Here is a 16,130-nt window from a genome sequence, read left to right as displayed (position 1 = left end):
CCTCGCACAAGCCACATGCTCCGCCAGGGAATGAGTGTGAGGGACAGGCACCGCCATTCGTGTGTTACAGGAGGATTCGTACAGTGAGCCTGGTAAAGCCCGGACAGTGGGCTGCTCTTGCGTGGCAGATCTGCGACCTCTCCGAAGGGAGGAAGTTGTTCACCAGCTAGTGAGCTGTAGGTTAAAGAAAAGTTGGATTTTAACAAATCTTTTCTTTAATAGCATTTTTCCTGATTTTGAAATGAATGCACTCCAAGTATAGAAATCGTGGAAAATTCAGAAAAGTATAAAGAAAATAAACACTTGAAATCTTACCACCCAGAGATTACTTAGAATAGCATAATGAAGAAATTTAAATCATCATATAATTCTGCTTCCACCTTCTGGAGATAACCACTGTTAATAGGTGTCCTGTATTCTTCTGTGTATGCACATAGGAATACATAGCTTACATAGATGGGATCATACCATGATGCTATTTTTAAGCCTTTTTTATTATCAACATAATAAAAATGTGTCCATAACTAAATATCTACATTATTTTAAGAGTTCCAAAATAAGCAGTGTTTCCAGTCATCAGGAACTTTTTTTGTAAGATATATCGTGTGTGTGTGTGTAGTATTTTTTAAGGGGAAAAAGTATAGAAGAACGTACATTTCTAATGAGAAGAAGGACTTCTTTGGATGGCTTTTCTGCTTTGTACTTTGCTGTATTTTTCCAATAATTACACTCCTTAAAGTAACCACAGCTAATATTTTGGTATATTTCCTAACAATTTTTAAAAGTGTATTTTAAAGCATCATTGGAATCATGCTGTATATAGGATTTTCTACCCTCTTTAAGTCGTCTAGTGGTGTTCAATGGACATTCGCCTGTATCACTGATGGCTATAATGTTTTTTCATGTGGGAATACTATGATTTTTTTCTTTCCTCTGTCATGGACAGTTTATATTATTTATGATTTTTTCACTGTGTAATGCTGTGATGAATAGTTGTGTCCCTGAATTATTTTGTTTCCCTGTCTGAATACTCCTTAGAATTCAGTCTTAGGAGTATAGTCACTGAGTCAGAACGTGTAAAATGTTTAAGGCTCCCATTGCATATGAACAGACTGGCTTTAAGAGTTTCTACTCATTAATTACTTATCAAATAAGGTCTTGCTCATTGGTTATAATAAAATGCGTGCTGAAGGTAACTGTTATTATCTTATTTTTAAAGCAGATCTTTCAGTCCTGTTCTTTGAAATATTTACAAATATTATATTTAAACCTAAAAACCATGCTTCTTTCCCCCAAATTTTTCAAAAGTATTTTAAATTAAAGGTAAGCAGTCATCTTAAAGAAAGTGTAAAAAAATAAAGAAAAAATCATCCTAATGTAGTCACAGTTGTTGTTTTGTCAAATCTCCTTCCTCCCTTTTTCTGTAAATTTTACACATTTGGGATAAAAGTATATGTAGGTTTCGTATCCTGCTTTTTAAATTGAACATTCTGTTGAAAACATTTCTTCCATGTTGCTACATAGTCTTCATAACTATCATTTTTTTTTTCCTTTTTTTAAAATTTATTTATTTATTTATTTATTTATTTATGGCTGTGTTGGGTCTTCGTTTCTGTGCGAGGGCTTTCTCTAGTTGCGGCAAGTGGGGGCCACTCTTCATCACGGTGCGCGGGCCTCTCACTATCGCGGCCTCTCTTGTTGCGAAGCACAGGCTCCAGACGCGCAGGCTCAGTAGTTGTGGCTCACGGGCCTAGTTGCTCCGCGGCATGTGGGATCTTCCCAGACCAGGGCTCAAACCCGTGTCCCCTGCATTGGCAGGCAGATTCTCAACCACTGCGCCACCAGGGAAGCCCATAACTATCATTTTTAATGATTACAAATTATTCCACTGACCTCATGTAACGTAATTTACGTAACCATTTCCCTACTGAACTCTTATGTAATTTCCAAATTTTTACTTTTATAACACCGTGGTGAATGTGGACTGTTTCCTTAGGTTTGAATCCTTAAAGTGGATTGACTGGGTCTGGATTTAAACTTTTGGTCGTTCAGAATTTTCACTAACTCATACTGGCCTGTCTTCTTGGTTAGTTTTTTAAAAAAATAAGTTTATTTATTTATTTTTTGGCTGCATTGGGTCTTTGTTGCTGCGCACGGGCTTTCTCTAGTTGCGGCGAGCAGGGGCTACTCTTCCTTGCAGTGCACGGGCTTCTTACTGTGGTGGCTTCTCTTGTTGCGGAGCATGGGCTCTAGGCGCACGGGCTTCAGTAGTTGTGGCACGTGGGCTCAGTAGTTGTGGCTCGTGGGCTCTAGAGTGCAGGCTCAGTGGTTGTGGCGCACAGGCTTAATTGCTCCGCGGCATGTGGGATCTTCCCGGACCAGGGCTCGAACCTGTGTGCCCCTGCATTGGCAGGCGGATTCTTAACCACTGTGCCTCCAGGGAAGTCCCTTGGTTAGTTTCAATTATTGAAACTTAATCCCAACAACAACGTGAAACTCAGGACGTTCCGGTTGGCAGGGAACGCAGTAGGAACTGTGATGTCCTTAGTAACAAAGTGGTCAGGACGCTGTCCTGTTTGCCAAGTGAGCCTTGGGAGCTCTGGATGTTTCAGACCGAAGGGAAGTGTACAAAAACAGAGCCCTTTCCTCGCGTGCCCTATCGGTATACAGTGCATGCCCTCTGCTGCCACGCACAGAAACCATTTATTAAACAGCCTTTGCCAACAAGGAAGAAAAGCACAGAGGCAGGGAGGTAGACATTATGTAACCCCCTCCTTTTTCTTTTTTTCTTGTTTTCTTTTTTTCCCTCCTTTTTCTATTTCCTGTTGTGAGAATGACATCAGCTCGGGATGGAAATGCATTTATGGTGTCTCCTTTCTGCTAAAGTAACCTAGAGACTTCATCTTCAGAGATGCAAAATTGAGATTTTGCAAACGTTCATAAATGCTTCTTTGTTGGCCGTGAGCCGTGTGGTTTGGCCCCCAGTGTTATCTTAGATAGCACAAATAAATCTGGCAGCCTCCACTGGCCTCAAACTAAGCATTACACCACCCCCAGTCCCCCGCCCCCCCATTGTCTCCCTCCTCGCAGAATTTCCTCTTGGCCTTCAGCAGCACAAGCTCAGTCTTCTCATCAATATGCCCTGTTAACTGCTGCCAGAGCTCCAGCGGTTTAGTGCATATGTTCCCTTCATCATTTCTCTTTGTTCTAGAAAAGTCTGTGTTTGTTTTCTGAACCTCCCCGCCTCCCCTCGCCTAATTCCACCATCACCACCGCTTCCTATAGACATGACCTTCTACTGTCTACATGTTCATTTACAGCACATCCTAGATTTCTGCCACGGAGAGAGCCTTCGCAATCTTCTCACAACGTGCAAAATCATCCCCCGCACCCCTTCCCATAGAAAAATTTGTTAGGCATCGTCGCCCCAGAGCTCGTGCCTTAGGAGCCCAGGTGAAGGGCTGCTGGGTCTCTCTGGTAAGCAAGAGGCTCCTAGGAGACAATGTTACCTCCCTGCGCGGATAAAGATTCCTTCTTAGGGTTTTCTGCCACTCCAACGCAAGAAAAGGACGCTTTATTCTTGGAGCCCAACAGTGTGTAGGCAGAGTCGATCTCAATGGGTTATTCATGGTGTCCAAGAGAAATACTTCTGGAGCTGTATTTCATGTGAGATGGAAGTGGGCTTGGCACCCGGACAGGGGGGCTGGCTGCTCGCTGGGGATGCCCCGTGCCTGTCGGACTGGCCCGGCCCCTGACGTGGCCAGGCTCTTCTTAGCAAGTCGAGGGGTCTTCTGGCTCCTCCCCACCGGGCCTGCCTGCGCCCGGCCAGGCTCTGCCAGCCTGCGTGCGCGTGCAGAGGCCCCCTGGTTGTTTTGGCCGTTAAGTATTTTCCGTCTCTTACCCTGTGTAAAGTTCCACCCCGTTCCCCGAGCCGGGAGGAGAGGATGAAGGGCTATCAGAACGTGCTCTCTCTCCTCAGCACGGGGGTTCTGTGGAAACCCTGGAATCGTTCGTGGAAACTCTGTTTACACAAAACACCACCTCGCTGTCATTCCTGCCCTTGCCACTTCCCTCCCCCAAAAAAGTATTTCAAAGAGGCCTCTGCAGCGGCCCTGACCGTGGACAAACCTATCAAACAAATGTTTTGCTTTGTCTGATAAACCGGCGGTGAACTGTGCCTGCTCAGTACCTGGTCAGCAACTCCTGGGAACGCGCAGGAAAACCTTCCTAACATGGAGTTACACGTGTAGAATGGAACTGGGAGGAAATTCTCAGAGTGAGGGACTCTTTTCCCTTTCCTTTTCTGGGGAAAAAAAGGAGAAAAGAAAAAAAAGTTAATGTCGATTCATTTGGTGGAGATATAGTGCACTTTTCTACCTATCCCCCAAAGGGAAGTTTGTATTCTTTTAAATAAAACCATTTTAAAAGCAGAACTCAAGCCTAAAAGGATCCAAGGTTCTCCTGAGTTCTCAGAAGGTGTAGATTTATTTACTATAGTTAAAACATAATTAGTTCTCAGGGGATAGTGTGTGTTTTAAACGGCTTTATTGCCACCATATTAGTTTTCTGAATAATCAGAAACTTCTGTTATGATTACGTTCTAGTGTTCAGACAGAAACGCACTGTAAGTAGAAACAAATGTCAGGAATTGCTAGTTGTCACTCGAAGAAGGGACACCACATCAGCGGGGGGAGAAGGAATCTGATAGGATATTCCAAAGAAATGTAATCTTAACAATGTCTTGAATAAACCGAACGACAGCTTGGGCAGGTACACGTGCACACACACTGCCCCCCCCCAACCATCTTTTTTGATATTGAATGGCGTTTTCTTTGTCCCTTTTCCATCATTCTCACTGCAGAGGCTGGGAATGGGGTCAGTATCCCTTGAAGCCCGTAAGATGGCCCTTCCTCACTAACACATCCACAAATGAGTGCACACAGTGTCCCCCACTCTGAGCTCTCGGTTCTCATGTCGTGTCCCTGTTCTGGCTGACTGGTCTTTCCCACCGTTTGCAGGTTGATGTTTGAGATGCCGCAGGAAATGGGTTTAATCGCCATCGCAGTCCACCAAACGCAGGGCAAAGGTCAGTCATCTTTTGTTACTGTTTCTGTGGTTTTTGTTTTCTAAAATCTGTGACTCTCCTGGCCAGAGAGCCAATTGATTGCACGTGCTGATCATCGACATGGCTCGAGTCAGAAGTTGTTTTCACACACCCCTAAAATGGGGAAGAGGGAGGGAAATCAATTAGAAGATTGAACCTTAGAAGAATTAAAGCGTTCTCTTAAACTGAGATGTTTATTAATTAGTTGACGTCCGCCTGTGATGGTTTTAATGTTCATTTACCTACGTCTTGTAAATTCTTCTTTCTGACACATTCTAGGCATTGCAGTGTGTGAGTAATAACTATGTTATAGAGACGTTTATTTTCCTGAAGGTTCTCTGTGAGGTGCCTTCTGTGTCTATACCGAGTGTCACATGCAGGGGTCGTTCATCTGCCAGCTGGCACTGGAATTTGCACGGAGTGGGCACTCGATCAACGATCAGTGCCTATTCACAGAATGACCACAAAGAAGCCAAGGGCTGCCCAGAGCTTCCAACACCTGCTGACTCTCAGAGGCAAGAGCCCACATCCTCCCAGAATCCATCTGGGGTCCAGCCGCAAGCAGATTCGTGCTCAGTGGTCGTACCGAGAGCGATTGGCCCCTGTCTCTCCCCACCCCCAGCTGGCAGCAGGCCGACCCAAACGTCCTTTTAACTCTCAGAGGCTCTTACGCCTTTCTCAGAAGAAGCAGCGAAATAAGAAATCCACTGTTTTCGCTTCTTTCTCTCGAGCATGTCTTTTGAACATAACTCAAAGAGAGAAAAAAATTTATTTTATTCAAGGCTGTGGTGCTCAGTAAGGTGGTTTAAAAAAAAAAGACATGGAAGAAGGTTGATTATACCTCTCGTTTTGATTATTTTATTTTCTTGGCTTCTATTTTTTAAGAAAAATAACTCGGAGAGTTAATATCAGGGATCATTTTTCAAATTCAGCTTCCTTAAAAAAAAAACACAAAAAACAGCAAGATCTAATTCACATACCATCCAGTCCCCCAGTTTAAAGTGTACTATTCTGTGGTTTTTAATGTATTCACAGCGCCGTGGGACCATCACGGTAGGGATCACTTCTCGCAAATGGCTTCCAGGGCCTCTCCTGGACCGGTATAGATTCGGTCCGGTTTCCCCACTGTCTCTGTTTTCACCTGCATTGCCGTATGGTGAGAGTTAAACTGCGAGTGATGTTCAGACACTGTGTAAGACTTTATCATCAAAGTATAAATGATATGCTCACAGAGGGAGGACATTATGCTGATTATTGGAAACTTGTTCAGCAACAGAGCTTCAGATTTTAAAAAGCTTCTCTGTTGTTGAGTTAACCCCAGAATAACCAAGCATGTTCATCAGTCGTTCAGGTGGAACAGGTCTCGAGTGTGTGGCTCTGAGGCCTCAGCAGTTTTTCCGGCATTCCGTGCATCTGAGTCTGTTCATGGTGCAGAATGGCCGGTTTCCTGATGGCACTTGTGTTCCAGGGCGGGGAAGGAATGCTTGGCTGAGCCCCGTGGGGTGCGCTCTTTCTACCCTGCTTGTCTCCATCCCACTGAGATCCCAGCTGGGACAGAGGATTCCGTTTGTCCAGCATCTGATGTCTCTGGCTGTCGTGGAGGCGGTAAGGTCCATTCCTGGGTACCAGGTATGTGCAGTTCATCACCGTCACAGCCCCACCGTGCATGCACACCTCAGTTCAGGTGTGTTTGTAGTACGTGTCTGAACGATTCCTTCATGTGGAGCCTCAACCTGCTTTTGCAAAGCTGGCAGCAGAGTGCTCCTGGAGGTTTAAAAGCACCGTCAGGTTTATAGCTGCTTCAGGCTTGCTGCAATGTGATTATTTTCCAGAATTCCCTTTCTGTCCTGTTGTCACATTTGTCAAATGTCCTAGTAAGGGCAAGCCTCTTTTTCCTTTCTGCCTGCCTGCCTTCCTCCCTCCCTCCCTCTCATCTCTTCTTTCTTTTCTTTCCTTCCCCTTCCTTCCTTCCTTCCTTCCTTCCTTCCTTCCTCCCTCCCTTCCTCCCTCCCTCCCTCCCTCCCTTACTTCCTTCCTTTCTTCCTTTCTTTCTTTCTTATTGAAGCACATTGGACTGGATGGGTCTACTTATCTGTGGTGCTTTCTGGTGAAAAGGCTTATTTTATAGGCCTAAACAAACCTCATTTTCTACCTTCATTTACCACAGTCTGTGCTCAGCAAAGCTATCCCTTGTCTGTGGCTGCCTGAGTTCAATGTGCATGTTCGTTTAGGGCCATCTGCACCCAGCTGTAGGGACAGATGTGCCTGCTACATCAGTACTTTTGAATGCTTTGGTGTCAGTTATTAAGAAGACAAGGAAACGAGAGCAGGTAACACAGTCATGAAGCCTTTCTCCCATTCCCCAGGCTCCACTTGCTGTATCCCCCTCCTCCTTTTCCTGGAAGAATTTCATATGGATATAAAAAGGGGGTTCTTGGGACTTCCCTGGTGGCACAGTGGTTAAGAATCCACCTGCCAATGCAGGGGACACAGGTTTGAGCCCTGGTCCTGGAAGATCCCACATGCCACGGAGCAACTAAGCCCGTGCGCCACAACTACTGAGCCTGCGCTCTAGAGCCCGTGAGCCACAACTACTGAGCCCACGAGCCGCAACTGCTGAAGCCCGTGCTCCGCAACAAGAGAAGCCACAGCAATGAGAAGACTGAGCACCACAAGGAAGAGTAGCCCCTGCTCGCTGCAACTAGAGAAAGCTCGCACGCAGCAATGAAGACCCAATGCAGCCAAAGATAAAGATTCGTTCATCTAAAAAATATTAAACACATACAATAAAAATAAGGGGGTTCCTTCCCAGCCTCCCTCCCCACCTACAGCTCTTAATGTCAGGCTAAAAACAATTATTGTATTAATTCGTGAAGCAAGATGCTAAGATCATGACTTTGAAAGGGGGCCTGTCATGAGTGTTTCAATGGAGAAGCAGTCCTCTCCACTGCCCCTTAAGCTCCTCCGATGTGGCCATGTCCTCATGTCATGGTATGTGGGACCAGGGTGCGTGTTTCCCGTATTACGTCAAGTCATTGGCACTTATGCCGAAGCGTGACACTTGTTACCGGGTGCTCAGAATCCTTGCTGTGTCTCATGGGCTTGGGCTCATCAGACTGTCACCAACCTTCACAGGCCCAGCATGCAGCCCCTGAACCGGACACTTCACCTTGCACTAAGCAGTTGAGAAGATAAAATTCTGTTGTGGGGAAAATGTTTTTAACCCTAGCAACAGGTTAATTAGTCTTAGGAAAATACAGTAAAAATTTAAATTACTATGTTTAGCTTTTTCGTGGCTTTAAATTTGACCTTTTAGCCTCACTTGTTAACTTAGCAAGCACTTGCTGAGTGCCTGCTGTGTGCGAAGGCTCTGCCAGGTGCTGGGGTAGCGGGTGGGGAGGTGGAAAGCTTGCCCTCAACAATGGACCCGGGCGTGTGTGTCCCCATTCTCCTTAAGAAGCTCCCGCCAAAGTTCCTATCCCATTTCTGCAGTTGTCCAGCTCAGCCTTATCTTCTTATCTGTATGGTTTTTGGATTGGCTTCATTCTTATTTTATTTTCAGTCTTATTGAGATATAAATGACATACTGCAGTGTATAAGTTTAAGGTGTGCAGCATAATGACTTGACATGCGTGTATTGTAAGATGATCTCCACAGGAGGTTTTATTAACATATATCACCTCATACAGTTATTAAAAAAATTTTTTTTCCCCTGTGATGAGAACTTTTAGGATCTACTCTTTTAGTATTGGGTTGGCCAAAAAGTTCGTTTGTAACAGCTTACAGGAAAACCCGAACGAACTTTTTGGCCAACCGAATATTTATTTATTTATATAACTTTATGTATTTATTTATTTTTGGCTGCGTTGGGTCTTCGTTGCTGTGTGCGGGCTTTCTCTAGTTGCAGCGAGTGGGGTTACTCTTCGTTGCGGTGCGTGGGTTCACTGCGGTGGCTTCTCTTGTTGAGCACGTGTTCTAGGCGTGCGGGCTTCAGTAGTTGTGGCACGTGGGCTCAGCAGTTGTGGCTCGCGGGCTCTCGAGCGCAGGCTCAGTAGTTGTGGCTCGTGGGCTCCAGAACCCAGGCTCAGTAGTTGTGGCTCGCGGGCTCTAGAGTGCAGGCTCAGTAGTTGTGGCGCATGGGCTTAGTTGCTCCGCGGCATGTGGGATCTTCCCGGACCAGGGCTCAAGCCCACGTCCCCTGCATTGGCAGGCGGATTCTTAACCACTGCGTCACCAGGGAGGTCCTGAATATTCATTTTTCACCGAGTCTAATTAGCTTACACACTACAGCTGCAGGGAGGTTGAAACAGGCCCCCCGTTGTGCTGGGTTGGCCTCTCTTACGTCCTGCCCTTCTTGTCCCCAGCCAGATGTCACCATCCGCACACAAACCATACCCAGCCTTGTCAGACCAGGGGCAGTGCGGTGGCCTGCTTGGCGTCCCTTCCGGAACCCGCGCGGGGCGGCCCGCTCTTGCTCCTGCCGCTTTTCTGTCCTCCAGGCCCTGCTGGGCTTCTGCAGCCTCCTCCCACCCGTACATCCTGCTCCTGTTCTCTTCTCTGCACCTCCAGGTCCTATTTGCCCTGAGAGTCCTGGCTCAAATGCCATTCCTGGAAACTCTTAGCTACAAACTCTCCCTCCTCCGACGCCATGCAGCGCTTTAAATGTCTGGGCCACTTTTAGGGCACCTCCCATGGATTGCTTGAAGCAGGGTTATTTGTGCTCCGCTTCTAACTCCTACAAAGCAGCCAGCTCTTTGAACACAGGATTGGTTTTATTTTGGTCCTCAAAGAGGCTAGAATAGTGCTTTATACAAGGGAGGCCTGTAGTAGCTGTCTGAATAAAAGGTTGAGACAATGAAAAATAAACATCTGGACTTTCTCTTCATCTTGGAATAGATATCCTTGTTCACCTGGGTGAGAACCCAGAATTTCACAGGTTGCATCATTAACTAACTAGACCTGAAAATGTAAAGTGAGACAGGAGCCCGAGAGCAGGGCCAGCACAGAAGTAAGCAGCGGCCCCTGTGGTGGGGGAGCTGTTTCTGAGCTCCGGCCGGGACTGTGCTGGCCACAGTGGGACGTGGGTAGGCAAGAGAGGAGGAAGAAGGGGAATTGGGAGAGTGACCAGGACCATGGTCTCCCGGGTGCAGATTGTCTAGACCAGCGTCTCTCAGTCTCAGCACTGTTGACGCTTGGGCCCCTCCGTCTCGGTTGTGGGACCCTCCTGGGCATCACAGGCGGTGGAGCGGCATCGGTGGCCTTTCCCCACTAGATGCAGGTGGGGTTCCTTCAAGCTGTGACGAGCAGAGATGCCTCCCAGTATTGCCGGATGTCCCCTGCGGGACAGACTCCCACCCCACCCCCACCCATCCCCCCGAACCTTAGTTTAGTCCAGAAAAGTAATACGAGGTTTCCCTATCATAGGGCAGATGAGCTTTTAAAGGACAGAAACGTGTTCTAACTGGCCAAGGTGAAAAGAAGTCCTGCTGGAGGGAGGGAAGAGGATTGCTTGGAAGCGGCAGGCTGCATAGCATAGGGTTAAGCTCCCAGGGGTTGGTGTCAGAAAGCCCTGGGTTTGTGTCCCAGCTCTGCCACTTGCGGGTGGTGCAACCTCAGGCAAGCCAGGCAATGTCTCTAAGCTTCAGTCCTCCCTTTGTTAAATAGAGATGACACATGGGCTTGGTATAAGTGACATACAGGCCAGCTCCGAGATGGGGCTTGGTGCCGTGCCTGCCCCCCGTGAAGAAAGAGCCAGCCCTGTGGGACTCAGAGGCCATTATCTACTCTCTGGTCTCTTGGTTTTATTTTGCTGAGTGTCTCTCTTCCAGCCTCATGTGTCCAGATGGGCTTCCTTCTACCCACACCTGCCTGCCAGTCCCAGACCCAGGAGCCCTGGCAGTTCTGGCGCCCACTGGGTCTCACCCAATCTGTGTGCCCCAACTTCACAGTCATGGCAGGAGGTGGGGGTCTGGGTGGCCCAGTTCAAGGCAGTGTTCACCCTTGGCCCATTCCACTGAGACCAGGCACAGGCAGGGTTGCCCAGGCCACATCCTTCAGGATGGAGAGGCAGCAGGCCACTGGGCAAGTCTACTTCCCTTTCCCAAGTTGACTGGTGGCAGTTCATGGAGACCTTCTCTAATAACTCAGTAAAACGAGTTGCTCCTCTGTATCTCCATAGCATTCTGCTGAGACATTTCTACCTGACTTTTAGGACGTTGGTTAGTTCAGGGCCATTAGTCTCTCTCTTGAGCAGAAACTCCTTAAGGGAGAAGAGCCCTGAGAGTATTATTCTCTCCCTGCCCCCTGTTCCCAGCACACGATGGTACTCTGTGGTGTGGTTGTTGATATTGGGATAATGAACTTAATACCCAAGATAAGCATCTTCGGAGAGTGTTTTTGATGATGAACAGCGATGGGGGTGGGGAGAATGCTGGGATTCCTGTTGAATGTGTTCTTTAGGTCTCCTTCCCTCTAGCCCCACCAGGTACTTTAATACTGGATTGTTCCAAAGAGGTGATTAGCTGTCTCAAAAAGAAGAGAGGGTGAGACTCCCTGTTCCATTTGTTTCAAGAGTATTCTGTTCATCTTTTTTCTTTTGTTTTATTTTAGCTGGACGACCTCTTCTCATCCCTCTGTGTCTTGTGACTGCTTGATTAATATGCAGATTTTCCTTTAGGATATCAACTTACGAGTGAAGTGGCCCAACGATATTTATTACAGTGACCTCATGAAGCTTGGTGGAGTTCTGGTTAACTCAACACTTATGGGAGAAACATTTTATATACTTATTGGTAAGTTTTTAAAGCCTTCCCCCAGAATTTTTAGATTAATAAAAATAAAAGTGGTTCACACATGGCTATATTGGGGGGAGTGGATTATCATATGGGATTACTTTTTCTTTGAGTCTTGAGTTATAGAACACAATATGTGTGCACAACAGGCCAGATTGGTAGAAAGCCCTTCAAAGGGTTTAGTGTTCCTATCTATGGCCATGGAAACCACCGAATTGGCATCTCACCAAACAGGTGTTTTCTCATACCTCTCCACACTCCTGCTTCTTAATGAATTAGAAACAGTGAAAGTAAACATTTACTGTATTATTTGGTAATAAGAAAAGAAAGCTAATTTCAAGGATGGGTGTCCTGGCAGTCTTTCTTGCATTCTTAATCTGACCTTCCCTGTCCATGGAAAAGTTGCCTCAGAAGAAGCTCCAGGCTGGTCAAGGTGGGGTAAAGAATCCCTGTTTCACATCAGCACATCCGTATCAGGCAAGGAGATGGATCTGAAGTGGTTTCAGAAGTTCCTCGGCCCCTGGTCATCCAAGCATCAGCTTCTCCCTAATGCCCAGGAGAGCTTGATTGGTGTTCAAAAATCAGTAATGGAGAGAAAACATGTGATTGTGTGTTAGAAGTGCCAGCCAAAGAATACAAGGTGTATGCTTCCAGCTCTGCTACCAACTGGCAATATTATTCTAGGCAAGCTTCTTCATACCCTCCAAGCTCCGTTTCCCATCTGTAAATGAGTAACTGGGCTAGGTGCAGAGATTCCTAATAGGGCCCACAGATATTGAGGAGGCCCAGTGCTGGGTTTCCGTCAGGGAGCTAGGGAATTTTGTCACTGTGGGGGGAATGAAACATTTTCCTGTGGGGAGAATCCATATAGTCTTAAGGCATTGGGAGGTGGGGGAGGGGGACAGGGGGGCGTCTTTGGGGAAAGATTCAAGGTCACCGTCAGGGGTGCTTGCTGGTCCTTAGAAAGATGCAGCCTAAGTTGACAGTAGTTCATGTAGCTATTTTCCCAGGACTTTGGATTTCTGAATACAGGGGAGCTTTTTCAGCACTATATACACTTGATTGAATGCTTTATATGCCACAGGTGCTTCAGCTATTGTGTATGTTGTCAAATGAAAGAACAAATGAACAACTGCAGATTCTGCCCCTGTTGCTCTAGTTACTTGTTTTTTACATTGCTTTGTATTTTTTTTTTTAATTAATTAATTTATTTATTTATGGCTGTGTTGGGTCTTTGTTTCTGTGTGAGGGCCTTCTCCAGTCGCGGCGAGCGGGGGCCACTCTTCATCGCGGTGCGCGGGCCTATCACTGTCGCGGCCTCTCTTGTTGCGGAGCACAGGCTCCAGACGCGCAAGCTCAGTAGTTGTGGCTCACGGGCTTAGTTGCTCCGCGGCATGTGGGATCTTCCCAGACCAGGGCTCGAACCTGTGTCCCCTGCATTGGCAGGCGGATTCTTAACCACTGCGCCACCAGGGAAGCCCCCATTGCTTTGTATTTTAATAGCCAGTATATTTAAAAAAAATAATAACCTGAGGCCGATCAGTCCTTCCCTTAACACTGAAAATGGCGCAGAACATTTACCAAAAAGTAGTTATTGTAAATATCGTTGTTCTATCTGAGGCGAGTATTTTGGGAATTTTTTTCTCAGAGGCCCTGAAAAAAACGATAGTCTTACTGCCTAGTTCTTGCAGTATTTTATTTCTTATTGAAGACCTCTTTGAGGTTGATTCAGGGCCCTGCTGAAAACTAAGATTCGGCTTTTCTAAAGATTCCTCTCTCCTGCAGAGAACGGTGGTGTTAAGTAACAGCAGAGATAAGCCAGAAACTCACTCTCCTGAAGCCTTGGTTTAGGGGCTTGTGAAAGAGCCACTAAACATGGGTTGGCCTTTTGCCAACAGTGTAACCCTAGCACCAAAGACTTCCAAGGATGAAGCATTAAAAGATGTGTTTTAGGGTTAAGTCGTGACCAAGGTTGGAAATCTCTGAATCCAGAGTTTACTTCTTAAGACCTGAATAAAATTCTTTATTTTCAAGCATGTGTTCCATTATTTAAATAGAAAAAGAAACAAGAGATTTTATTTTACATCGGGCTCAGTGCAGAGCTCCAGTTCTTGGCTAGACCACAGGAAGTGGTCGTTTCAGAAGCAACTCTGTTTTGTGCCATTCATAGCTTCTGCTTAATTGAATCAAATCTGGCTTGCTTTTTTTCCCCAACTAATTTGTAATAAATTTGGAATGATTCTGGTTTGATGGGGATCGTGAGGGAAGGATGAGAAAGGAAGATGGGCTCAAAGACATAAGTCTTTCTCTAAGTGGCCAGAGACAATAAACTCGAAATGAGGGTAAGGAAGCAGGAAGTTGACAGTAAAAACTGTACCTTTTTCCAGGAGGTTGAGAGAAACGTGTGATGTCGTCAGTAGGTTGAGGTACTCGTGTTTCCAATTGTTTGTTTTCATCCAGGCTGTGGATTTAACGTGACTAACAGCAACCCCACCATATGCGTCAACGATCTCATCACAGAATACAATAAGCAACACGGGGCCGAACTAAAGCCCTTAAGAGCTGATTATCTCATCGCCAGAAGTGTGACCGTGCTGGAGAAGCTGATCGACACATTTCAGGACGAAGGGCCCAGTGGCGTTCTTCCTCTCTATTATAAATATTGGCTACACAGGTCAGTGCTGGCTTGTCTTCATTGTTTTAAAATTCCTTTATTAAGTCAGTAGTTTAATATTTTAAAACGAGAAGCTAAACACTGGTCTAGATCATTATCTTTTACGTTACTGATGGATAAACCTGGTGGATACCACCTCTAGCAAGTTAGCGTCTCCAGTCATCGGGACAAACGGGCATCCCGTGGCTCCTGGTGGGATGCCCTGGGAAAGACACAACATCACTGGAGATTTTCCTGCCCAGCATGTTTAAGCTGAATCTGATTGTGGGGAAACAGGCAAATCTAAAATGTGGAACATTCTTGATAACAGTCGTCTTCAAAGTGAGATCTCCCAGCAGCAGTGGCAGCCTTACCTGGGAACTTGTTAGAAACGCAGGTTCTTGACTCCCACCCTGGACTTCCTAAATCAGAAACTCTGAGGCTGGGGCTCAGCATTCTGTTTTAACAAAGGCTCCAGGGGATTCTCAGGCACTTCAATTTGAGAAGCACTGATGTATACCAATAGGCCTCTACCCTTCAACAATGGCAGTGTCTTAGAAACAAAGAGAAGGTGGGAGAGTTTTGTGATTAAAGAAGACTAAGGAGTCATGACAGTTAAATGCAATATGTGATTCATAATCAGATCCTGGAAGGGAGGAAATAGCCACAAAGAATATTAATGAGACAATGGGGACATTTGAACAGGGAGTGTATATTAAATAATGTTATTGTATCAAGATCAAATTTCTTGAGAGGGATAATGATATTCTGGTTTTGTAGGAGATACTTCTTATTCTTTGGAGATACATGCTGAAGTATTTAAGTATAAAGTGTCACGATGCCTGCAAGTTATTTTTAAATATCAGCAAAAAACACCCCCACAAAACTGTAGGGGTGTGTGTGTGTGTGTGTAAAGAGAGCAAACATGGGAAATGTTATCAGTTGGTGTGAATATAAGTGAAGGGGGAATATGAGGTTCATTGTACTATTTTTCACCTTTTCTGTAGGTTTGAAATTCTTCAGAATAAAAATTGGGGAGGTACAGAGTCTATACTTTTAAAACTGTTAACAAGGATATAACTCAACAGTTGCATTTGGAAACTGTTCGAAAGAAGTAAAATTAGAATGACTTTAACTTATAATTGACACTACCCAACTTGATAAGAGTTTTGAACACAGCCAGAAAGCGGCCAATCTCAGCCAAAAAACCTAGAGGGTTGCACAATATTTCTTTAAAGTAGCTAGAGGGACTTCCCTGGTGGCACAGTGGTTAAGAATCCGCCTGCCAATGCAGGGGACGCGGGTTCGAGCCCTGGTCCGGGAAGATCCCACATGCCGCGGAGCGACTAAGAACATGCGCCACAACTACTGAGCCTGCGCTCTAGAGCCCGCGTGCCACAGCTACTGAGCCTGCACGCCTAGAGCCCGTGCTCCGCAACAAGAGAAGCCACCACAATGAGAAGGCCGCGTGCCGCAGCGAAGAGTAGCCCCCGCTCGCCGCACAGAGAAAGCCTGCGTGCAGCAGCGAAGACCCAATGCAGCAAAAAATAAATAAATAAAAAAAAATTAAAGTAGCTAGAGG

General features: G+C 46.0%; 1 protein-coding gene across 2 annotated transcripts in view; it reads left to right on the top strand.

Annotated features, from left to right (window-relative positions):
• HLCS (holocarboxylase synthetase) overlaps nucleotides 1–16,130 on the top strand; it is a 194,808-nt gene that overhangs the window by 175,194 nt on the left and 3,484 nt on the right. Inside the window, exons 7-11 of one of the 2 annotated variants that reach the window (XM_036850594.1) lie at nucleotides 5,019–5,086; nucleotides 6,573–6,733; nucleotides 11,781–11,895; nucleotides 14,356–14,569; nucleotides 15,556–15,804. In XM_036850594.1, the coding sequence (XP_036706489.1) occupies nucleotides 5,019–5,086; nucleotides 6,573–6,733; nucleotides 11,781–11,895; nucleotides 14,356–14,569; nucleotides 15,556–15,628 (631 nt within the window). In that variant the 3' untranslated portion in view covers nucleotides 15,629–15,804. Of the gene's footprint in view, nucleotides 1–5,018; nucleotides 5,087–6,572; nucleotides 6,734–11,780; nucleotides 11,896–14,355; nucleotides 14,570–15,555; nucleotides 15,805–16,130 lie in introns of those variants that run through there. The other variant, XM_036850593.1, reaches the window with a different exon arrangement.

This window comes from Balaenoptera musculus, chromosome 4, assembly GCF_009873245.2.
Source record: "Balaenoptera musculus isolate JJ_BM4_2016_0621 chromosome 4, mBalMus1.pri.v3, whole genome shotgun sequence".
Taxonomy (NCBI): domain Eukaryota; kingdom Metazoa; phylum Chordata; class Mammalia; order Artiodactyla; family Balaenopteridae; genus Balaenoptera; species Balaenoptera musculus.
The sequence above is the reverse complement of the archived record's forward strand: the minus strand, read 5'-3'. Positions and strand labels throughout refer to the sequence as shown.